This window comes from Mustela nivalis (genome assembly GCF_964662115.1).
Source record: "Mustela nivalis genome assembly, chromosome: 7".
NCBI classification, from domain to species: Eukaryota; Metazoa; Chordata; class Mammalia; order Carnivora; family Mustelidae; genus Mustela; species Mustela nivalis.
Window position 1 is genome coordinate 20,106,460 of NC_139026.1, and position 24,816 is coordinate 20,131,275.

The 24,816-nt window shown below is 40.8% G+C and overlaps 1 protein-coding gene across 3 annotated transcripts in view; it reads right to left on the minus strand.

The window, feature by feature from the left end:
* Positions 1 to 13,028, minus strand: part of SLC17A8 (solute carrier family 17 member 8) — a 46,951-nt gene extending 33,923 nt beyond the window's left edge. For all 3 annotated transcript variants that reach the window (XM_082739218.1, XM_082739216.1, XM_082739217.1), the window contains exon 1: positions 12,839 to 13,028. In XM_082739218.1, coding sequence (XP_082595344.1) covers positions 12,839 to 12,939 — 101 coding nt within the window. In that variant the 5' untranslated portion in view covers positions 12,940 to 13,028. The remainder of the gene's footprint in view (positions 1 to 12,838) is intronic.
* Positions 13,029 to 24,816: the final 11,788 nt, after the last annotated feature.

Here is a 24,816-nt window from a genome sequence, read left to right on the forward strand (position 1 = left end):
GCTAAAACAGGGATAATATGCAACAACTACACTAATATTGGTATAAAGCAAATTCAGTTCTTTCTCCCCATTTCATATAATGACCTCATGATGGTTAAAACAGCTCAGTGAGATTTAGGAAACTTAATACTTCCATTTGGCACAAATATAACAGTAGTCCAGAAAGCAAGAGTGGATTGGCCAAGACCACAGAGCCAGAAGAGGATGTAGGCAAGGTAGGAAGGCTTTCTCCTGGTTATCAGGTCTGCCGATTCCCTCTCACGTGTGTTTCCTGGCTCACCAGGCTGTGTTCTATCTCTGTGAGCTTCCCATCACCTTGTCATCTGCATTCTTGCCCTTGCCCCAGCCACCATGGACAACCCAGTAGAGGAAAATATTTAAGAGAATGGACTCTGGAATGCGAGAAGCTGAGTGCTATTTTTCCTGTGTGCTAGCTCTATGACTTTTGCCAAGGCACTCGACCACCTGAAGCCACAATATGCTGGTATTAGCTTTCCAGGGCTGCCATAATGAAGTACCACACACTGAGTGGCTCAAACAATGGAACTTTACTTTTGGACAGTTCAGGAGGCCAGAGTCCAAGATCAAGCTGTTGGCAGGATGGGTTCTTTCTGAGGCCTCTCTCTTTGACCTGTAAATGGCCAAAACCATGAAAGACTCTTAACTATAGGAAATAAACTGAGGGTTGCTGGAGGGGAGGGCAGTGGGGCGATGGGGTAACAGGGTGATGGCCATTAAGGAGGGCATGTGATGTAATGAGCTCTGGGTGTTATATAAGGCAGATGAACCACTGAACTCTACCTCTGAAAATAATAATATGCTATATGTTAATTAATTGAATTTAAATAAAGAAAAATTTTTTAAAAGATGGCTGCCTTCACATTACCTTCCCTCTGCATATCTCTGTGTCCAGATTTCTTCTTTTTATAATAACACCAGTCATTTGGATTAGGACCCACCCTGAAGACCACATTTTAATTTAATTATCTTTCATTTGTTTATTTGATTAATTTCTATATTCTTTTATTTTTTTGTTTAAATCTCAGCATTCCTTTATTTTCTTTATTTAACTTTTCATTTTAATTCCACTATAGTGGGGCGCCTGGGTGGCTCAGTGGGTTAAGCCGCTGCCTTCGGCTCAGGTCATGATCTCAGGGTTCTGGGATCGAGTCCCACATCGGGCTCTCTGCTCAGCAGGGAGCCTGCTTCCCTCTCTCTCTCTCTGCCTGCCTCTCCATCTACTTGTGATTTCTCTCTGTCAATAAATAAATAAAATCTTTAAAAAAAAACAAAATTATAATTCCACTATAGTTCACATATGGTGTTATATTAGTTTCAGGTATATAATATAGTGATTCAACAACTCTGTACATCACCTAGTGCTCATCCATCGTAAGTGTACTCTTTAATTCCCGTCACCTATTTCACCCATCCCCCCGCCCTCCTACCCTTTGGCAACCATCAATTTGTTCTCTGTAGTTCAGAGTCAGTCTCTTCCTAGTCTCTCTCTCCGTGTCTTTTAATTACTTCTTTAAAGAACCTATCTCCAAATACAGTCATATTCTGAGGCACTGGGGGTTAGGACTTCAACATGTGAATATGGGGGGAACACAGTTCAGTACACAACAAATCCCATCTCTAAAATGGGCTATGATCATAGCTAATTCATACGATTGTTTTAATGAGTAAATGATAGGACGCACGTAAATTATTTAGTGCAGCGCCTGGTACATGAAAGAGCTTTTTATTGCTTAATGGTAAATACTACTATTATTGCTATTAATAAAATTGTCATAAACTCAGCCTCTCTCTATAATCATGCAGATGTTTGGATGAAGAGTAAGACAGACGAACATTTTCAGGCACCAGGGAGCCTTGAGGAGTTTAATTAAAGACAACCCCAGCTGCTATGCTCTGAATGCAGCAGAGTTTTGCTGGGAGGACTGCCTTCCCTCAGGCTGCTCCCCCACCGAGCACTGAGCACAGCAGGCGTAGAGGGCAGGTCCTTTCCTGCAAGAGGCAAGGCCCATCAGTGGCCCAGCTGGCTCCAGGGCTCCCCCTTGGCATTACAAAACTTCCTAGTACTGGGGTATAGTCTGAGACTCTTCCCAGAAAATCTTCCTTCCCTTTCTCCTACACAGATAGCATCGCAGTCCCAAATGTTCTCCCAGTCCTCCTCAGCTCTTTCCCTCATTTTCCCTCAATAAATCTCTTATGCATCTGTCCTTGTCTTCTCAGAGGGCCTGGACCAACACAAGCACCTTCTGTGTGCATGTTGCCATCTGGGATACACTGAGAGTTTCCAGAAGGACACAATGGTATGGGGGGCAGAGAGAAAAGAAAGAGTAGTGTGATAAAGGGGAAGATAAAACTCCATGGAAGGAAATATGGGCTCCCCAAGTAGCAGGACCTATAGCTGCCTGATCTTGAGCCATCTCCAACAGCACTCCTTCAACTTGGAGGTAGGATATGGGAGCTGTGGAGAGGTGGCTTGGGTGCTGGGTCACGGTTTCCCTTGCCCCATGTGATAGAGGAGTCAGTAGACTTCAAGCCACCATGCGACCAGACACAAACACGGATCAACCACTAGAGGGACCCCCTGAGTTGTTTGTGTGGTCCTTGCACACCGTAGCTGCAGCAGAAAGAGCCCACCCACATCAACCGGAAGTTCATTTCCACCAGGCTTGGTTCAGAGTCAGATTTGATTGGTTTTAAAAACAGTAAAATAGTGGAACATTTCTTGTATAACAAGCTCAGACAGGAAGGTTCTCAACCCCCTCCCCCTCTATGATGGCACAAGTCAGGCTTCACGGCTATTAGTCAATCCAGGTCTGATAGCCAGCTCTGCCTCCTGTGTACTAGCTGTACCACTCTGGGCAAGAGAAGTCAGCCTTTCTGAATCTCGTATTTCCTCATCTGTAAAATGAAGGTGATATTTATCTCACAGAGCTGTTGTTGAAATTAAACAAGCCTAACCAACAAAGAGTAAAACATTACCACCACAAATGAGTAGACATTGATTCAGTGTTAGGGCTACACCATCCCTGATGTGTCCTAAGTATTTCACGCTTTCCTCAGTAGGACCATTTATCACACTGAGTTAGTTATTTGCTTTCATCAGCACAGTAGGTGTTGAGTAAGGGTCTGTGGATTTGAGAAAGTGAATGAGTGAATGAATGCCTCCCCAGAAGATGTAAGCATTTTGAAGACAGGAGCCATTTCTGACTCCTCTTTATTCCCAGGGCTCAGCATACGGCCTGGACATAATTAATCCCTATTCTGTGGGTGAATCAATTCCATCAGTCTTCACTCCTGACTTGAAGCACTTACACACAGAAGTAAAGATCTGTCCACCCCTGCCCAGAAATGAGTTTGTTTGTTGGTTTGTTTTTCTAAAGAGGGTTGAGGTCATAAGACAGAGAAAAGAGGCCTCTGTTCTTAACAAGTGGAGGGCTTTAATTATCCAAAAGAGCTGTTTATTAGGTGTTTTGGTGTTTTCCTGCACTTGATCTGGAAGATCAGAGGATCTTCATTCTTGCCTACGTAACATCAGTCTTGTGGCTTCTCCAAATGCAGAAAGCAGCAGTCTGTGGACTGCGGGCCCCTTACACTCAAGGATAAAGTCCAAGCCCATTGTTCACAAACACAATTGTCCAGTAAACACGTCAGCACCAGGAGCCTAATTGCTTAAGATATGCTCACTAGCCTACAGACCCTTAACAGAACTACTTACTACAATTCGAAAGCACCCGTAATTACAGCCCGGTTTGATTTGGTTTTGTAGGCAGTAAGGTCAACATTTGCAGCACAAAATGAACAGAACTTATGGATCATTTTATGGCTTTTTAACATCCATTCACTTGCTCACTTATGGTGAGTATTTATTATGGACTGAATTGTGTCACCACTATCCCCACCCTAAATTCTTACTTCGAAGCCTTAACAGTCAGGACCTCAGAATGCATTGGGGCAAAAGGCCTTAAAGAGTAATTAAATGAGATTATATGGGTGGGCCCTAATGCGGTAAGACCAGCATCCTTATGGGAAGACACAGTGAGTAGGTGGCCTTGAGGAGAAAACCAAACTGTTGACACCTTGATGCTGGACTTCGAGTTTCCAGAACTGTGAGAAAATAAACTTCTCCTAAATTACCCAGTTTCTGGTACTTTATGATGGCAGCTCAAGAGACTAATAGAGTATTAGGGGATGGAAGGGTACTGACTACCTTCTACACTGGTACTGTGTGAGGTACATATTTAGATATACATCTATATACATAATCTCCCTTAATCCTCAGAACAATCTTGAGAGGTAGAATTTATCCCTCTCTCACAGCTTGGGAGATTCAGAACATGTCAAAAACTTGCCCAAGAGGCACCCAGCTGCAGTGGGTGAAGTGAAAACACAAGCCAGATTTGGTATCAAGCCCGTTCCTGCCAGTATACCCAGGACCGAACCAGAAAACACCTTATACAAATCAAGTGCTTCAACTAAGTAGACATTTTTAAAGGTTTTGGAGAAAGAATATTGAAGAAGGATTGAGGGAACATGCCCTATAGTCAGACAATCATGTGTCAAAGGCTGAGTCTAGTATTTATTAGCTGAGTGACCTTGAGGCAGAGACTTAACCTCTCTGCACCTTGGTTTCCTGGAAGGATAAGGGACTAATTTGAGCACTAGAGGAAATAAAGTTTATAAGGCACTTAGTAGCATTCCTACCGCTGGATCAATAATCAATAAATGGTAACTTTTTTAAAAGGGAGGAAGTACTTAAAATCTGACTCCCAGAGCTAGTTTGGGATTTGCTTTAGGATCTCATCCATGCAGCTCTCAGGACATCAAATTCTAAAAGATCTCAATAAAATTCAACTCCTACGCAGTCAATACTGTTCATACTACTTGTTTTTTGTAATTTTTTAAATTAGTATTTCCCTCTTCCAGCATAGCATCATAAGTTCAAAGTCAGGAACCAAGTATCCCTAGCACCTGGCACAGTCACACTGATTTTGATGTGTTAACCTGTTTTTATTTCCCCCCAATAATTTCATGCTTTCCTGTCCCCTCATTCAAGCAGAGAGTCAGAGCTTATTACCTAATCAGGAAATGGTAAGATGGACAATTAAAAAAAAAAAAAAAAAAAGACGTGGTCTCTGTGGCTTTTTATTCCAAAAGCCAGGCTTATAGACAACAGCTCAAAGGCCAGTCTAGCCCATAGACATGTTTTGTTTGATGGTTTAAATTGTGTGTGTGTGTGTGTGTGTGTGTGTGTGTGTGTGTGTGGTTTTTCAGAATTTGGATTAATTTCTAGAGTTTAAAAATCAGGAGAGTACTCCCCAAAACAAAAAGGTATTTTATCCCTGATATCTGTAAATATGACTTTACTTAGAAACAGGGTCTTTGGATGCCTGACTCAGTTGGTTAAGCAGCTGCCTTCGGTTCAGGTCATGATCCCAGCATCGTGGGATCGAGTCCCGCATCGGGCTCCTTGCTGGGCAGGGAGCCTGCTTCTCCCTCTGACTCTGCCTGCCACTCTGTCTGCCTGTGCTCGCTCGCTCTCTCTTTCTCTCTTTCTCTGACAAATAAATCTTTAAAAAAAAAGAAAAGAAAAGAAATAGGGTCTTTGCAGACATAATCAAGTGAAGATGAAGTCATATTGGATTGGGATGGGTCCTTATCTGATGACTGGTGTCCCTGTGAAAAGAGGGAAATCGGAACATAGACTCAGAAACTCAGGGCAGAAGGCCAGATGACAGCGCAGGCAAAGACTGGAGACTGGAGTGACGTGCTTGTCTACAAGCCAAGGAATGCCTAGGGTTGCCCGTAACCACGAGAAGTGAGGAAGAGGCAAAGATAACCCCACTTCAGAGGCTTCACAGAGAGCATGGTCTTGTTGACACCTTGATTTTAGACTTCTGGCCTCCAGCACAGTGAGAGAAAAAATAAATTAAAGCCATTCAGGTTGTTTGTTATACAGCCTTAGGAAAAATGGATGCAAGGGGCCCATGACACAGGATTTAGCATCCTGGCAAAAGCCAAAAGAAATAATTCCAACAAGCTACCAGCATGGTTCTCAGAAGTTTAGACAAAGTAGAGATGCCAAGAGGAGACGGACAACTTCTCTTTAAAATAATAATAATAATAATAATAATAATAATTGAGTACTGATTTCTAGTCATTGTTGCACTATGGGAAGAGATTAGCCACTATGATGGTTTTTTGAAAAAAAGCTCAAGAGTTTCTTATGGGTCAGAAATTGAGCAGAGACCATCTCTATGAAGTGGATTTGACTATTCATGACATCTGCCTTTCAACTTGACCATGAGCGACTTCCCCCTTTGAATAAGAACCTAGAGATGGGGACCTGGAGAAAGTCAGGTCATGGCTTAAGCGTGTCCGACATCATTCCCCTTGCCATCCACATTCATTCCAAAGACAGAATAACCAAGGCTACAAGAATATCCTTTTTTGGGTTCAGGGGCTCACTTTCTCTCCCTTCTTTCCTTGGCCAATAAACCTAAATTACAGGCCTATTTCGTGTTTTAATGCCTGTTACAATGACTACTAAATTTGATTGGACCATATAGATGAATTAGTGAGGATTAAATTGGTTATCCTCTATCCTTTAGCTAAAATTCTGATGTCTACTATTTGCAATATAAAAATTCATGACATATTTTTTTTAAGATTTTATTTATTTATTTATTTGACACAGAGAGAGAGATCACGAGTAGGCAAAGAGGCAGGCAGAGAGAAAGGAGGAAGCAGGCTCCCTGCTGAGCAGAAAGCCCGAGGCAGGACTCGATCCCAGGACTCTGAGATCATGACCTGAGCCAAAGGCAGCGGCTTAACCCACTGAGCCACCTAGGCGCCCCTCATGACATATTTTCAATGTTAATCATACTCTTCAATAAATAGGTCTCCCTTTAACTGTTTGTTTTGTTTTATTTTAAGAGAGATGCTAGAATATTATGGCAAATTATAGAAAAAGATGTGTTGTATGGATTTAATAGATATGACAGGAAGTCCACATGCTAAATATATTCCTCAGGAAGCTTGAGGAATCACACTCCTTTACCAAGGCAATGAGGAATGGGCTCCCAGCACCACTCAGCCTCTCAGCACTGGCTGTCCAAGGCAGATCCCGACAGACCGCAGGAGGTGCTATTCCAGAACTGAGCTCCCAGTGGCCATCAGAATGCTAGAATTCTGAAGTAGCAGAGTCCAGTAGCAGCACTTCAAGATCAGAGACAAGGGCAAGCAAGGTCAGACTGGCATTTAAAGGATCTGATTCACAGGAACTGACAAAACATGAGGATGCACGTAGGGCACGGCCATAGAGTGTGAGATCTTTGGGTTGCTCACGAACACACACCACAGAGCTTCCACTTGGAGAGAGGCACTAAGCTAAATGGATGGCTGGCTTGGCTGGTGGATGTTAGCCAGCTCCTCCTTTCAGCCACCCAGCCCCGCAGCAGTGGCATGTGGGATAGCCATGGTCGCAGAGATGGAAGGTATGTCTGGGATTTCACTCACCAAGACTGGTGCTACCACTGGAGCTGCCACAGCTGTCAGCAACAAAACAGTTCTGCACCCCTGATACTGTACAGTTTCCAAGGAGACAAACCAGTCTTCTTGGTAGCAAATTGTTTATATCAGACTCCTTCCATCTTGGAAAAGGTAGCGATTCATCCTGACTGAAGCTGACATATATTCTACAAATGAGCCTGCAAGTCTCGGCCAGCGTCACTACCTGAGGATTCAAAGAATCCTGATTAGCCAACATGGGATCCCACATAACATCACCTAAGACTAAGACACTCAATTATGGCAAAGGAGGTACATCAGGGGGCATAGGACCATGGGATCCACTGGTCCTATCTCAAGCCACACCATGCTGAAGCTGGTACCCTGACAGAGCAAAGGAAACTCAGCTCTGCCACTTATAAGTATGATTAAGATGCAGCTGAGACATTGGCTCAGAGAAGAATCCCTGTGAAGATAGGGTGCTATACTTTAGAATGAATATGTTCCATAAACCAACAGTTGTTATAATGGGTGCTGGGCAGAATGCATTGGTCTGAAAAACACAGAGTAGAGGTGGGAATAGCCCACTTACCATTATGTCCAGTAACTCACTTATGGGATATCTCATCGCTTCAACTTTGGACTCTGTGGCTCTAGGAGTCCTGATGCCCAAGGAAGAATTCTTCCACTTGGGAATACAGTGAAAAATCCCACTAAATAGAGCTATTACTGCTGCCCGGTCATGTTGGGGTTCTCATGCCAAGACCAAAAGGCAAGGCCAAGGGTCACAAGAGTGGCAAGGCTGATTGGTCTTGAAATGGTCCTGATCCCCAGCAGGGACAGCCCACAGTCAATGACTGACAGATGCAGAGACACAAAATACTGGCCCCTTCGCTTCAAGGGACAGCTCAGTGCCCAGATCCTCCCACTGTGATCTGGCCCCTGTGTATTACCTGAGATCACATCCTTGCTTGGTGTTCTCCTTTCCTATCCTGCTTTACTCCCTGCCTCCCAATTTCCACCTCCGTAAATCACATCCTAGGCTCTCCAAATTCCTGTTTCAGGGTCTACTTTTAGGGAACCCTAGCTAAGATAGAAGTATAGTAAAATGCAGCAGGGAAGAGAGATTGGGAGCGGGTGGAAGAGTAGGGAAAGAGAGTCGGGAGAATCCTCCCTGGGAAGGTCACTTTTGGGAAGAGACTTGAAAATGGGAGAATAAGCCATCAAGGAATTGGAGATAAAACCTTACAGGGTGAAAAACAGGATGCAGAAGCTGGCACAAGAGGGGTCTCGGGAGTTCCCCCATCAGTGCAGAGTATGGCTGGAGTGGGGTGAGGCAGGCGAAGAAGGCCAGAGATGAACTCAGAGTTCTCAAGTTCCCACAAATCAGGTAGGGTCTTTAAGTCCATTGAAAGGATGTTGGCTTTAATTCTGAGAGAGGTGGGAAACCGTGGGGAGGTTTTGAGCAGGGGAGAGATGTGACCTGACTTTGCTTTACTAGAATTACCCTGGCCAGTAGATGCCAGCTTGCCTGAGGTTGTCCAGGCAGAAAGTAAATGATGTCACAGCAGTTAGAGCCCAGACTCACCTGACCTCAGAGCCCACTCTCACACACTTGTATTTGTCAAGGAACTAGACAAAGCATGTCTGGCACATAAGTTGAATACACAGTCACTGAATGCTGATGATGGAAGCAACACACAAGGATTGGTTCCATATCTTTAAAGGAAAGATATAAATACTTATAAGGAGACCAAGCATCCCATCAGTTTCCCTTGGGAAGTCTTCAATACTACAACTGATTGGGAGAAAAGCTCATACGTGCCGAAAAGATCCAGTGATTGCTGGCTACACTGCAGCCCAAGTAACTCCCTAAACCTAAATGAGTCATTAAGTTTCAACACAATAAGTGGGAGGAGCAAAGACAGAGAGGTTACATAGTGTAATGACTAAGAATGGTGGGCAGAGAACATCTAGTCTGAAATCCAGCTCTGCCACTTACAAGCTATGAGACCTTGGGAAACTTACTGAACCTCTCTGTGCCTCAGCTTTCTCTTCTAAAATGGTAACTGCAGTAGTCCCCATCCCATTGGGTTTAAAAGAATTAAAAGTGTTTACAGTGCCTGGAACAGATGTTTGCCATTATTATTTTATTATACATAAGCAATTAGGGGACACCCATATTGTCATGTAAGTCAAAAAATCTACATGTCTATTTCTAGAGATCAGTCTCTAAATGTAATGCCTTCCATGTCATCTGTTCCAATACTGGACTATGAGTGAACGTATACTTTCTTCCTACACTTCTGAAATACTAGTGTACTTTTAGCTGATGAAATTGTTCAGCTATGTTTTATCAATGACTCTTCTCCATAAAGGCTAATAACGCCTGACTATAATCAGCCCCACGTACAAACTTCAAATGTTTCCCTATGCATGTGCCACCCCCCTGAGCATGAGAAACATTCAGTAATTAAAAAGCCCCCCAAAAGAAATGCCTGGGTGGCTCAGGTATTTAAGCACACAACTCCTGGTTTCCGCTCAGGTCATGGTCTCAGGGTGGTGAGATTTAGTTTTGAGTGGGGCTCTGTGGTCAGTGTGGAGTCTGCTTGTGATTCTCTCTCCCCTCCCTCCCACTCCGCTCCTCTCCCCTGCAATGCATGTGCATGTTCTCTCAAATAAATGAAATCTTTTTTAAGAAAAGCACTCTAAGAATTCCATTTAAATGATGATTTCAGTATCCAATATTACAAGACATCAGTGATTTACACTGCTTGCTGAGTTAGGAAGTCAACGTTTCTAACTTCTGAATGTTCTTGTACCTTACAAAACAGAAAACAGTATTTTCTGATTTTTTTTTCCATTGGAGTTTGCCAACTGGTTTTAAGTGAAAAATCAGCAGAGAGGAAGGAATGTTCATTGTATACCAGGCTCTGGGTGGGGCACTTAAATATAAATATCTTATAGACAAGGTGAACACCAAGTGTGTTCGGTGTTAGGACTCGGTGACAGAGTCCTAATTCTGGAGCTCTGCTCAGAGACTGTCAGAGCTTAGGGTCAACTTGGATTGCTAGTCAATTAATGCCTTTTTTTACTTTCCTCTGCCAATAATTTCCTTCTAGGATCACAGAAAGAAGGGGTTTGAGTTTGGCACTATTTTTTCTCAAGTCATTCTACTAGTAAGCCAACAGTGATAACATCTACCATGCATTTAGTGCATCCTATATCCTCTCGAGCCCTGTTAGTCATTTTCTATTGTGTTGTGATTCACTTCCAAAGAAACCATTCAGAGTCCCTAAACACATAGCTCCATGTTGGGTTGAGGTCGTACAACGTGGAAATTACAAATCTTGTTCTATTCCTAAGCAAACCAATCTGGCAAACAAAAGAATCTTCAAGTGGATCATCTAAGCAAACACTAGAAAACCAGCTCTTACAATAAGTCTCTTACAGAGGAAAGTGATTCATTTTCAAAAAAGCAATTCAACTTAATGTTGGAAAGAAAATTCCTAAGTGCTTCCTTGTCAAATATTGTATAAACTAAGGCACAGAGTTGCATGATTATAATGGTGTCTGTAGTCAACGATAACCCAAAGTCACAGTTTTTGTTCCTGGCTTTGTCAGATGCCTTTGTCATCATACTTAAATATGCCAATCAAGCCATTGTGCCTTCCTCTTTCATTTTTAATCAAAGGAAAACCACCGCAGTAAGATGGACGTTACCTGGGGAGTGCGCAATACAAGGCTAAAACATTCTTAAAAGGAAAGGTCATTATAATTACTTCCTATGTTTGGCTGGTTTATCCTGCTGTCCGCTAGGTTTTTATCTATATGTGATAATTCATTGTGGGCCTAATTGAAATCTTTTTGTTTTTAACATTTAAATTAATGACAGGCTGAACCCAGTTCTCTTACTATGAAAGTTCATCAAGAGTGAAATAGTGCAGGGGCACCTGGGTGGCTCAGTGGGTTAAGTCTCTGTCTTTGGCTCAGGTCATGATCCCAGGGTCCTGGGATCAAGCCCTGCATCAGGCTCTCTTCTCAGTAGGGAGCCTGCTTCCCTCTCTCTGCCTGCTGTTCTCCCACCTTTTGATCTCTCTCTCTCTCTCTCTCTGTCAGATAAATAAAATCTTAAAAAAAAAAAAAAAAAGGAGTGATACAGGGAAATTTTACACTGACAAGGAGCCCCTGTGTTATAAAACCCAAGGAATGGAGTGAACCTCTGTGTGCCTAGAAATAGTCCCTTCCATGCTGAAGTTTTTTTTTTTTTTTAATTTAAAGGATACCATATAAAAGTTAAAAGGAGATACCAGATGGCATTTTCACTCATCAGGATTAGAAAGAGTCATTCAAACATATAAAAATCTTATCAAGAGTATTTTTCACATTTTTTTATATCAGAGAGTTTAAAGAAGTCATTTTACCTTGTGCCTAAGGACTGCTCATAAATTCACCTATAAAACCTAGAAAGGCGATGTCTATAAAAAACCACAAATTAAAATGTCCCATCAATTCATTCATTTGTGGCAAACTCTCCTTCCAAGAACAATGTATTTTACTTTATTTTATTTTATTTTTTTCAGTGTTGTATTTTACTTCTAAAAAATGTTTATTTTTTGGTTTGGAAATGACCACATACATGCATTTATTCTAACTTCCAGCTATGAATTTCTATCTTAATACAAAGTGTTTCTATTTTGGAGAAAAACATTCACTTTAACGATAGTACATAATATTTTCTCATTGTAACCATGTAAGTTTTTTTTTTTACTTAAATACTAATTTTTAAAGATACTTTCTTCAGACTATTGTCTACCTATTCTTTTCTTTCCAAACCAATCAGCAACCACCCTATATAGTTTATATAACAAGCTAAATACATATCCAATTTTCATTTGTAGTGAAAAATTCTTAAAAATTATTTCAACTAAAAGCATAACCATGTAACGGGGTTCCTGATTTTGGCATTATTATTGAATTAACAGGAAATATTATCTCCCTGTATCTTTTCTAATTCAATGCCAAACACACAATATGCAACATCACCATCTCCAGCAAGTACACATACTACCATATAAACAAATGCCTGTCTTGTTATTTTCCTAATTCAATCCTATACTTTCGATGCATTTTTTTTTTTTTTCAAACTCCAGGCATTGTGTCTTGGAGCCGGAAAGGACTCCAGAAGCCATCTAATCTGACCTACCCACTCCTTTTTAAAAACGTGGCTTTTAAAATATGAAGCAAATTCTTTCAAACCTTGGCAATGTGAAACTCCTCAAAAATAAACCCGAAGTTTGCATCCAAACTTTACCTTTGTAAAATCCCCAACGAATCTCCGACGGCGTTTTTCACTCCTTCTTTTCCAGGTTTCAGAATTTTTTCTTTAAAGGTATCAAATGCTTTAAAAGGCATTTTGAATGGGTGAGGGGGACCTCCAAGCACTAACAGTTAAGTCTCAGAAACTGTCATCCTTCCTCATCTCCAGCGTGGGGACCACTCTGCTCTCCTCGATGAGTAGTACCCTGAAGTCAGTTCTCATGGAGGTAACTACTTAACATCAAAAAGGAGATGAAACCCAGCTCAGATATTCCAAGAGGAGACACCCTTCCTAAATCCCTACTCGCCCCTCCCCCCCCAAAAAGAGAGGCCAAGTAGTGTCTGGCTGGGAGTTCAGTCCCTTGAAAGCCACAAGCTCAGCAGCAGCCGGTGACACTGTCTCAGGCAGCCACTCTCAGGCTGAGCGCAGCCTCACTCCCTCCCTGGGGCTGCAGCTGGAGAAGCTGAAGTGGGCTCCAGCCCACGAGGTGTCCTGAGCCCAGCAACAGCATCTGCAGTCTCTCTCCAGCCCCTCTGGCTGCTTCTGACCACATCCCCCTCCTGCCTCACTCAGCCAGTGGCTCTCACTGAGTGATCCTTTCCAAGGTGATGCTATAGTAACCGGCACAATACCTGCCCCTCAGCCGCTGGGGCTCATTAATGGGCTGTCAGCCAGAGCAGACACCCAGGTCGAAGTGAATGAAGCATTTACAAGTCCTCAGCTTCTCTGAGGTCTAGCCTTACAGACAGGCTCTCGGCCACCACAGTATGCCTCATACACCCCTCATGGGAGCCCCGAAGCGGTTTCTCAGCCAGACACTAGTGTGGATGTGGTCCTTGGAGGAACACTTGCATGCTAGTGTGCTAAATGCAAATATCCAGGAAGGCATTTATTTGCTCCTGATGGACAGAGCAGGATCTCTCAAGGTACAGTGCGAGGGTCCATTGGGACCGCCTAACTGAAGGTATCTGAGCCGGTCCTAGTACTTGCTTAGACCTCTTCACTGGTCCTCACTGTCCTCAGGAGAAATCCAAGTTCTTTATTACTTGTCATGGCTCACAAGGACCTCCACGGGACCTTGTTTCTTGTCACTCTGCTCTTCGTATCAGCCCTTCACTGGACTCATCGAGCTCCATGTAGGGGTTTGCTCAAGCTGTACCTTCTGCCTGGGTAACTCTCCACATCCCTCATCTGGGAAGTGTCAGGGGATTGTTAAGCCTCACCAAGACATCTCTTCCTCTAGTAAGCCTCATAGACAAGGTGTGCCTCCTCCACACCTCCAAATCACCTGTCCTCTGCCCCAGTAGGACCTGGCACATAGTGGGATATAACATAAAGGATTGTTGATTGGGGTTAAAATATGTTATTGGGCAGCGGGTGACACCTTTGTAAATGATGCTGCCATGAAGAAACAGCTGTCATTAGCAAGGCTCCAGTGCTCTAATCTCCCAGCCTGCATGCACCTAACAGATCCTGTGCTACGGGCTCTCAGATTCCCCCAAAAGTCATGTCCACAGGACTGGTCACTGTCATTTGCAAGCTGCAGTCTGATCCTTCTTCAAGATTTGAATTAAGTTATCTAAATCACAGCTGCATCCTGTAGATTAAATACTCTACCAATAATAACTATTATAATTATTATTATTATAGTTAATATTTTATCGGGCTCTCTCTATGGCCCAATTCCGTTAAGCACTCTTCATATATTATCACAATCTTCCCAAGACTGCTTTGTGATTAGTAACTCATTTTTCCCAATTTCACTAATAGGAAACTGAGGCAAAGATTTGCCGGGTTTCAGATCCAAACATCGTGGCTCCAGCTGTTCTCACCTGTCTCTGTGTCTCTCTCTCCTCCCCATCACAGCCTCTGCTTTGCCTCTTCTGACTTTACTGAGGTATATTTTGTATATCATATAGTTCATCCATTTCAACTGGATAATGGTTTTCAGTAAATTTACCAAATTATGCAATAATGGTGGGTATTAGGTGCTTAAGCTAAAGCACAAAGTAGATAGAATGTGTCTATCATCCCCCAAACATCCCTTATATTCACTGTTAGTGCCCATCTCCCCCACCCATTCCCAGTCCCAGGTACCCACTAATCTATTTTCTTTTCATATAAATGGAATCATACAATATATGCTCTCCTGTGCCTTGAGGTTTTTCTTTCACTTTTGAGGTTTGCCCAAGTCACAGCTCCTATCAGCAGTTGTTACTTCTTTTTTTCTTTTCTGCAGAAAATTTCAATATATGGACTTACCACATGATGCCTATCCATTGATTTGTTGATGGACATTCAGGTTGTTTTAAATTTAGGGTTATTATGCATAAAACTGTTAAGAATATACCCGTGCAAGTCTTTGCATGGACATAACTCTTCATTTCTCTTGAGTAAATACCAGGAATGAAATTGCTGGGTCATTTCATAGGTATTTGTTTAACTTTTTAAGAAACTGCCAAATTATTTTCCAAAGTGGAAAATAATTTTATGTTCCACCAGCATGTATGAGGGCTCCCATTTCTGTACATCCTCACCAATATTTGCTATCTTTTTTAGTGTAGCCATTCCAGTGGATATGAAATGGTATCTCACTGTGGTTTTAATTTGCATTACCCTGACGACTAATGACATTGACCACCTTTCCATGTCCTTACTAGCCATTTTTATGTCTTTTTTGGTGAAATTTCTATTCAAGTATTTTAACCATCTTTTCAACAAGATTTTTGTATTATTATTATTGAAGTGTATATGTTTTCAATCCTTTTTTAGATTATGTGTTTTGCAAATATTTTTTCTTGGTCTACCATTTGTCTTTCCATTTTCTTCATGCTCTATTTTGAAGTACAAAAATGTTTAATTTTGATGAGGTCCAATTTCAGTTTTTTTCTTTTATAGATTGTGCATTTGTTTATATATCTTTATATATCTAAGTGATCTTTGCCTAATCTGAAGTCTGAAAGATTTTCTTCTATTTTCCCCTACAAGTTTTATTGTTTCAGCTCTTATATTTAAGTCCATAATCATTCTGAGTTCATTTTCATATATGGTGTGAGGTATACATCTAAATCCATCATTTTCCATGTTGATATCCATTGTCCCAACACCATTTGTTAGAAAGGCTATCCTGGATTGATTGTCTTGGCACCTGTGTCAGAAAGTCAGTTGAACATAAAGACCTGTTTCTGGAGTGTCAATTCTTTCTGTTGATCTTCATGTCTATCCTTATACCAATATCACACTGTCCTAACACAGCTTAATAATAAGTTTTGAAACTGGGAAATTAAATCACTTGTTCTTTTAAAAAAAAAAAATTGTTCTGGCTAATTCTAAGTCTTTTACATTTCCTTATAAATTTTAGAAGCAGCCTGTTAGTTTCTACAAAAATTCCTGTCAGCCCTGTGCTCTTAAAAGGATAGTTTCTGGCCACCAATCCTCGAGGCTGAGAATGCTAAGTAAGACCCCAGGACATCACACATACAATCACTTCCCCAAGTCTTTACCTGTTTCCCAAAAACCTTGCTCCTTCATCAAAAGCAAATACAATCACAATATGATAAGCACACTCATTCACTACAGAAAGCATCCACTGGCAGAACTTCTAACCCAATTCTCAGTCCCTAGATACTCTAAGGTTACTTATCTCTTAGAGCACACAATGGAAGCACTACCAGACAAAGACCACATGAACCTCTTTCTGAAGGGTCTGACTGCTGAAAACACTAACCATCCTTAAAGAACTAGCCTTCATGTTGCTCATGAAACACACTTAAGGTCTACAAAAGTTTCTTGGTGGTGATTTAGATGGTTGATAATCGTAATAACCTTTGTGGAGTAGTTTCTAGGTGTCAGACTTTAAGCACTCAACTCATGTAATCCCCACAACGACCCTCTGAGGTAGGTACAATTATTATGCCATCTACAGATGAGGAAATGGAGGCCAGAGAGGTTAGGTAAACTTGCTCACGTGCATACAACCAAGACACTAAACAGAGACAAGAGACGAACCCAGGAATTCTGCCATCAGAGCCAGCTTAAAGTGCTGGCTCTGATACCTACTTTAAGCTTCCACACTAGAATTGTGGATAATAGAGACAAGAAAATATCAAGCCAGACTTTAAAGAATTGAGGTTTGTTTTATTCACTTGCTGTTTTTCTTGAAGGCCTACTATGTGGCAGGCCCTACTGAGGCACTGTGAGAGATTGAAATGGAAAGGCCTCTTGAAAAACAAAACCAACCACAAAATGAGTTCGTGCAGCACAGCAAGTGTATGGAGTTACAGGAGCACAGGGAAGGACATCTCACTTGGCTTGCTGATGGGGAACAGGAGAGGACTTCCTAGATAAGTGGTGTGGGAGTGTTACTTTTCAGGGATGAGAGAATGAGGCAAACTAGGAAAAAACACGTGGGAGCAAAGACTTGCATGAGGGAGTGTAGCATCTGAGGGTAACTTGCATACTTTCAGAGTTGGGTGAGTGTGTGCCATGTGGTAGAAAACAGCCAGAATGATGATCTTGAGCTTTCTATAACTCAACTGTTAAACAATGGATCCCCATCTCAAAACATCAAATAGTGTAAAGATATAGGAAATGTGTAGAATAGAACCTCCTGAGGGCCATGAAATCAAAGCTTTGTTTTGGGATATGTAGACGGAATGTTTATTAGAAAAAGAGTCCACCCATCAACACATAGTAGATGACTTCTTGGCATCCTGTATCAAAAAAGTCTCTTTCCTTAGACAAAATATTAACTAAGACCTCTTTAGAAATACTTGTTCAGATCACAGCAGGCTCTCATCTCTTCTGACCACTGCTGGATGGATCAGGGCTGAGCTCCTACACCCAGCTAAGGCAGTCAGATGCCAGATTCTCCTGGTAATTAAACTTTGGAATTGAAAGGCTACTAGTTAACCATGCAGGACCTGGGGGGCTGTAACTGTGGAGTGGGCTACATTCTCTGTATGGACTGGAGATGGAGAGAACACCGGTCTGACAAAGAGAGAAATGAAACAGAATGAAACTTTATCAGGGTGAGTATGTCTCTGCTTATAACCACCTTCCAGTTCCTGTTGGTCTGGATCCAGCTGTCCTTCTACCCTTGGGTTTCATGAAATACCCACACCCTTATAACTGACCTTTTATAGCCTGCTCTAGTTAAGACATCTTCTGCTCCTCACAGATAAACAACTTTGACTATTGCAATGGGTTCAAACCCAAATCCTGTAATGCCAAGACTGTCTCTACCTATACGATATAGGAAGATTCACTGTCCAGTTTAATGACAAGTAGGATTTCTAGTCCCCAACAGTGAAAAGAGTAGAGCTTGTGGCCTGGTTGTGAGCTGATATTCTAATCTACCTGGGATGGGTGTATGGGGTGGGGTGGGTAAGCAAACGAATCCTAAACAACCTGAAGATAATTATTCAAGAACATAATTTCATCAAATCCAATCAAATTGTTTGGTGGAGAATTTTAACCAGGCTTAGAGCTAATGACCAAGTTATTCACCTTTTCAGATAAGAAACTTCATATAGAAACAATGGTAATGAAGGAAACTAATCATCTTGAGGTCCCTTCTCCCCTGAATTCTGTGCCAGCTTTTCCAGACAATCCCTTTCTCCACCCCAACTCCACATTTCTCCTATCCATCCTCCATTACATACTAAGACCAGCATAAAAATTTCTTTTTTCCAGAACCTCTCTCAACTTTTTACAATTTATAATTACATTGTTGATAACTATCAGTACTAAGCAGAATGTATATAAGACAATTTTTTGTTACACTGCCATATTAACATTCATTCTTTTATTAATAGTCAAGGTTGTATACAAAGCAATTTCAAATATGTCATTTGATTCTCACAACAGTCCCGTGGAACAGGTATGGATATCAAGACTCAATTCTGCCCAAGGCAATCTGGCTAGTAGAATGTGGAGATCTGGGGGTAGGTCCTTACACCCATTTCCTGAGTTTGTAATACCATAGTACACAGTACATTGTGATTCTATAATCCTACTGTGCATACTGAAGACTGCCTTTAACATAACTCAGGAAGGTGTACTCAAAAATCTTTGTATCTTTAAAAACATCATTTGAGGGGCACCTGGATAGCTCAGTCCACTAAGTGTCTGCCTCTCGATTTCTGCTCAGGTTACTGTCTGAGGGTCTTAACAGCAAGCCCCAAGTCAGGCTCTACACTGAGCATGGAGCCTGCTTAGGATTCTCTCTCTCCCTCTCCATCTGCCCCCTCCCCCTCTTTTGCTCTGTCTTAAAAATGAATATAAATTATACCTCTAAAAGTAATAAAACGCTGTATGTTAAACTGAATGTAAATAAAAAGTTAAAGGGGCACCTGGTTGGCTCAGTTGGTTAAGTGCCTGCCTTCAGCTCAGGTCATGATCCTGGGGTCTTGGGACTCAGCTCCACATTGGGCTCTCTGCTCAGTGGGGAGCCTGCTTCTCCCTCTCCCTCTGCTTGCCCCCCTGCTCATGCTCTCTCGTGCACACTTTCTCTCAAAATCTTTTTTTAAAAATGCTAATTAAAGATGGATGAATGAATGAACAAACATCACTGAGCACCTAACGATAGGTAATCTTGTGCAACTACTGTGGAAATTTTAGAAATAAATAAAATTGGGTCCTGATTTTTAAAATTACATCCTGTGTTGTTGGCCTTCACTAAAAAGTTCCACCAAAAAGTAGGGCCAACCAATAGTAAAATCAAGAGAAATTGACATAAAACACTGATGTACTAGCCCCTATATTAAGACTGCCACTTTCCACCAAAGTGTGGTAACATATCCTTTCTAAGGTTAATGGGAACCTTTGGCCCATTCTATAGTAATTGCTTCCTTATCTATCTTTGTGACTTGAGTTTCTTGATATTTTATTCTCACAAAGCAGAATGATGAAGTATATGCAAAAAGCAGAATGACCAAATAGATATTGTCTCCATTTTGCAAATCAGGAAACTGAGGCTGAAACTCAGTAACTCGTTCAAAGAGTTGTGGAGGAGCCAGGATTTAAACAAACCTGATTACAAATGTTCATTATGCCCTGCTGATTCAGGTCCATCAATAAAGCATTGTCGGTCCTATTATATTACAGCTCACTCGGAGTTGGGTACTAGAATTCAATTAATTTGGCTCTATGTTCCTAAATCATAGAATAACATTTTATACCCTTATTAAATAAAATACATCTCCATATACTTTGCAAACATAAGGCTGCATATATGGACACCCTGGAAACATACCCAATTCTATTTTTGGTTCATCAATGCAATTGCCTAAGTATTCGGTGTCATTAATTTTTTTCCCAATTAATGAAAATTTAAAAGAAAGTCAAATAATCAAAATAGAGAAAGACAGGATGCCCATATAGCATGGAATAATTTCTAAGTGTTTCACATTTTTCATAAAAGAATTTACTCATGACATAAATTCCTTATATTTATGAAGCACTTTTAACTTCATTCTTAACTGCTTCTTTGATATTTATAACTATCTAGAGGACCAGCTTGGGCAGACTACCCCACTTTACTGTTAAAGCCAACAGCATGGAGAAAACTAATGATGTACTTTGTTCTTTTGAGGTACTGAGCAGGATTGCACTCGAAATCATACCCATATATTCATCTGCTAGCTATCCCTGAATGCCTTTAACAAATTACCTACCATTTCAACTTAAAGGATCCCATTCCCCACAGCCCCCAGCACAAGACAATTACCAGCTCTGTCTTCTGGCTATAAAGACAAAAGAATTTATTTTTCTTTAACAATATGTTATTGTCTGGACACTCTTGTGTATATTGGCTCAGACTCAGTCTGATATCCTTATTTGTAAGTAATTGGGGAAATACTGGTTCATTTCATCCATGGAAACACTTTCCAGCTCTGCTTTACACACAATGAATGGTGATTTGAAAAAAGATTCAATAGCTTAGGTTGTGTCCAAGGCCAAAATATCCTAGAAGATCTGATAAATTAGTAAATACAGTTGCATCATAACAAGGCAACCTGAAAATATAAGCAGAAATCAAGATCAGAGAGAATATTTTGAAGAATTTTTCACCATCTTCACTTTCAACTTCAGACAGAACTCAGAATGTCCACATCATTTCAATATATGGAGCGGCTAACAGGGTTCATATTTAGGGCATAAAGAAACAAGAAAGGGCATAAAGAAACAAACCTACACACCTTGAATGCGTATTTCTTGTGAGGTCCTATCCTTCGTATAAATTCAATACTAGAAGACAAATACTCTTAGCAATCTATCACAGCAGGCTGGTGTTAAATTAAAAAAAAAAAAAGGTACCTGCAAAAGTGCCAAAGGAGCAGACCATTAATTGGGAGACAGTGACATCTTCTGGTAGTTTAGGACAAAATACATTTATGCCGGACATTTTTTCCCCTGGAAACCAGCCGCTGTTTTAAAGGAATAGATTTACTTACCTGTTTAGTATACCTTTATTATACCCATAGGTGCAAAGTCTTTAATTTCTGAAATGAATGAAACATATATTAGCTAAAAAGGACATTCTAGCTCACTTCCTTGCTCCTTGCCTTGTCATCCCTGGGTTCATCTAATACAGAAGGTTTTAAGCAGCCAATGTTCATTCTACTTTTTTCTGGTAATCAAAGTCATTCAAACACTTTCCTTAATTCAAGCAATTTCATATAATCTTTTCTTAATAAAGATTTTATTTATTTATTTGCCAGAGAGCGGGGAGAGGGAGAGAGGGAGAGAGAGAGAGCACACCAGCAGGGGGAGCTACAGAGGCAGAGGGAGAAGCAGGTGCTCTGCAAGCACAAAACCCGATGTGGGACTCGATCCCAGGACCCTGGGATCATGACCTGAGCTGAAGGCAGACACTTAACCAACTGAGCCATCCAGGCATCCCTGTCTTCATATAATCTTGTAATTCCAAAAAAACCTGCTCCCTATTCCTCTCCATGGTGTATACAGCTTAATTTGGGAAAATGTGATCCCTAAAGTAATCATTTGATAGCATCAAAAACAATTTTAAAAGGGCAGCATAAAGAACTCACTGTAAGCATGTGGGGGGAGGAGGGGAAGGTAGCATCCAAGGTTGACCTCATGTCCTATCTCCTGAGGAAGCCCTCCTCACTTCTAGTCTAGGTTGGGCTTGTTTCCTATGTACATCTGTCATGTTACTGTCCTATAATTGTCGGCTTACTCAGCTATCTTTGTAACTACAGTGCAAATTCCTTGAGGGCAAGGCCTATATCTCATTACTATTTGTGTCCCAAAATCTCACTTTGCCAAACCCATAACCTATTTTTTGAAGAATGCATTCAAACTATCCTAGGTGAGGTATCTGTTCTTCATTCAAACAGATATTATTTTAGAGGCCTGTGTCTGTCATTAGAAGATGAGGATAGCTATGGAACACCTACTATGTGCCTGAAGCCTTGCCAGGTACTTCATACACTTTTACTTCATTTAATCCTAATAACCCTGTACAGCATGATCCTCATTTTATGGCTAGGAAAACTATCTGTGGTCAGCTAGTGAAAGACACAAGATTTAAACTCATTCATTCTATATATTTATACACTTCTTCCAAAATGATCATTTCTAAAGAAATGATACAAAACTTTAAAGAAATAAAAGGAAATCAAAACAAAGGAGAAAGCATAATTTTAAAATGAACCAGAACCAGAAGGTAAACACTCAACAGTGCATACTATTAACACACTACATTTGCTACAAGTAGACTACAAATTGGCTGAACTTTCCAACTCTTTATATGTGGTTTCTTACATTATTCAGAGACATCTTTTAAAGGTAAGGGCAAACCAGTTACTTAGAAGCACGTTTACTCCTGAACTGAAACCTGAAATTTCTCCTGTGGGTCCTCAAAGAAGGCATTGTATGTTAGAGTGAACCATTGTCATCCCTGGCACGAATTTAAGTTTCACAATACAGTCCAAAGCTAAGTGTGGTAAAGGAACTTGATGAGTAGCCAAAGGTGCCCCAGAAAAAAGTCTCCAAAGAGGGCTTAATTTCATTCACAATTTCAAAGAGAAATGGACTGGTAACTCAATTTTTTGGGCCTCTTCCATAAATATTTCTCCAAAATGAGATTATGAATGTTGGGCAAGGGTTAGATATTGTTCTCTGACAAGTACTGGGGGCCCATGCAGCATATAATCACTGGTGCTGAAGAGAGAGGATATCCCTTCTGAAAGTAGAGCAGCCTAACAAGGATATTGCTCTAGGGGGAGGCCTTTCCCCCTTTCCGCAAAAGTGATCTTCAGAGTACCTACTGTTAGAAACAAGATTTTCTTAAAAACAAGTTTGGATCTGTTTCAACACATGAACAAATGTATAATCATGCCACATCCATACAGCATGAATGCTATTGTTTTAGCTTGAAAATTTTTTTAAAAGCATATACCAAAAAACCCCAACTTTATCTGGGTTTAAAGTCCTACACACTCTGTATACTTCTAGTGTGGCCCTGAAAATGCCCTGTATTGGACTTTTGTTTCATCATTGCATTTAGAAAAACTGGCAAGCTTCAGGACAGAGACTTAGAAGAGACCTATATGAATGTTGATTCCTACCTTGAAACTTTAGACATTAAAGTCTCAGTCTCAACTTACTTATATGGAAGTCCAAACAATGACTTTCCTAGCAACCAAGGCCACCTACAAAGGAACGTGTACAAGAAGATGGAAAATGCAAAAAATTGGAACTGCATCAAATATGTATAAAGTAGCTAAACCATATCTCTACTATGAGCACATTTCAAAGAACTTTTAGGAAATCAAGTTTTAATATAGGCTAGGTATATATAGTCAACCCCATTATCCCTTTTGTTAGCAGCATAAATATATACCCTATGACCCCATTTTTAAATGGCCTAGTAACAACATAGTTGTCAAATCACCAAATTGTATACTTTAAACTAATGTAACATTGTGCCAACTTTATAGTTCAATAAAAAGAATTTTAATAATATTTTAAAATTCTAAAATAAAATGGCATAGTAGATTCAGGAGTCTATCAGTGAGGTTGAGGCCAGGAGAGAATCCACACCAGGTAACTGAATGGGGAAATTCAAATAAAGTAATTATTATCCAGAAGGTGGTTAACTAATTAAAGGGATAAAAGGTAACGCTAACCTTAGAGTACAGAAGTAGCAATTGCAGAAATAAGCAGGTACTTCCAGGCTGAGAGAAAGTGAAAAAAAATTAAGGAACTAAAGCCAGCTGCCTGATGGAATGGCTGAGTTGTCAGGGAAGCAGCCCACTGGAGTTGCTCCAAAGGAACAGTAAGGTTGGGAGAGCCTCACCAGCTGGAACTCTCAGGCTGGGACTGCTGAGCTCCTATGGTCAATTAAAATAGAGAATCGGAACCCAGAAGAGACATGTCTTCTTGCTGCTCCTGCTCTTCAGAGCCACTTTAGGACCCTCTATAATGAAGCCTAACGTTCTGCCAAGCTGTCCAAAGAGACAAGTTTATAGGGTCCAGCTGCAGCATCACAAAGCAGGGCAGAAAAGGATGCGTTCGGAGCTGGGAAAGAGTTAAGTTGGTAAGTGCCATGGTTCACTCTCATGGCTACTCAGCTTCTTTCTATATACACCTACACTATGTAATAGATTGCTACTAGCAACATGTGGCTACTGAGTACCTGAGTTCAGCGTAAAATATACACCATAAAATAAACACCAGGGCTCAAAGACTAGGTACAAAAGAAAATGTAAAGTATCTCATTAAGTTTTTTATCAATTCTATGTTGAAATACTTTGGCTTTATTTACTTAAAACATGTTATTACAATTAATTTCACCTACTTTTGCTTTTTAATGAGATTACAATATTTTAAATTATGTACATGGCTGGCACCGCAGATAGTTAAATACTTTCTTGAGTGGCTGGAGAAACTTGGCTTCTTTGGACAGAAAAAGTTTCTAATATCCACCAAGCTCCATTTTTTTT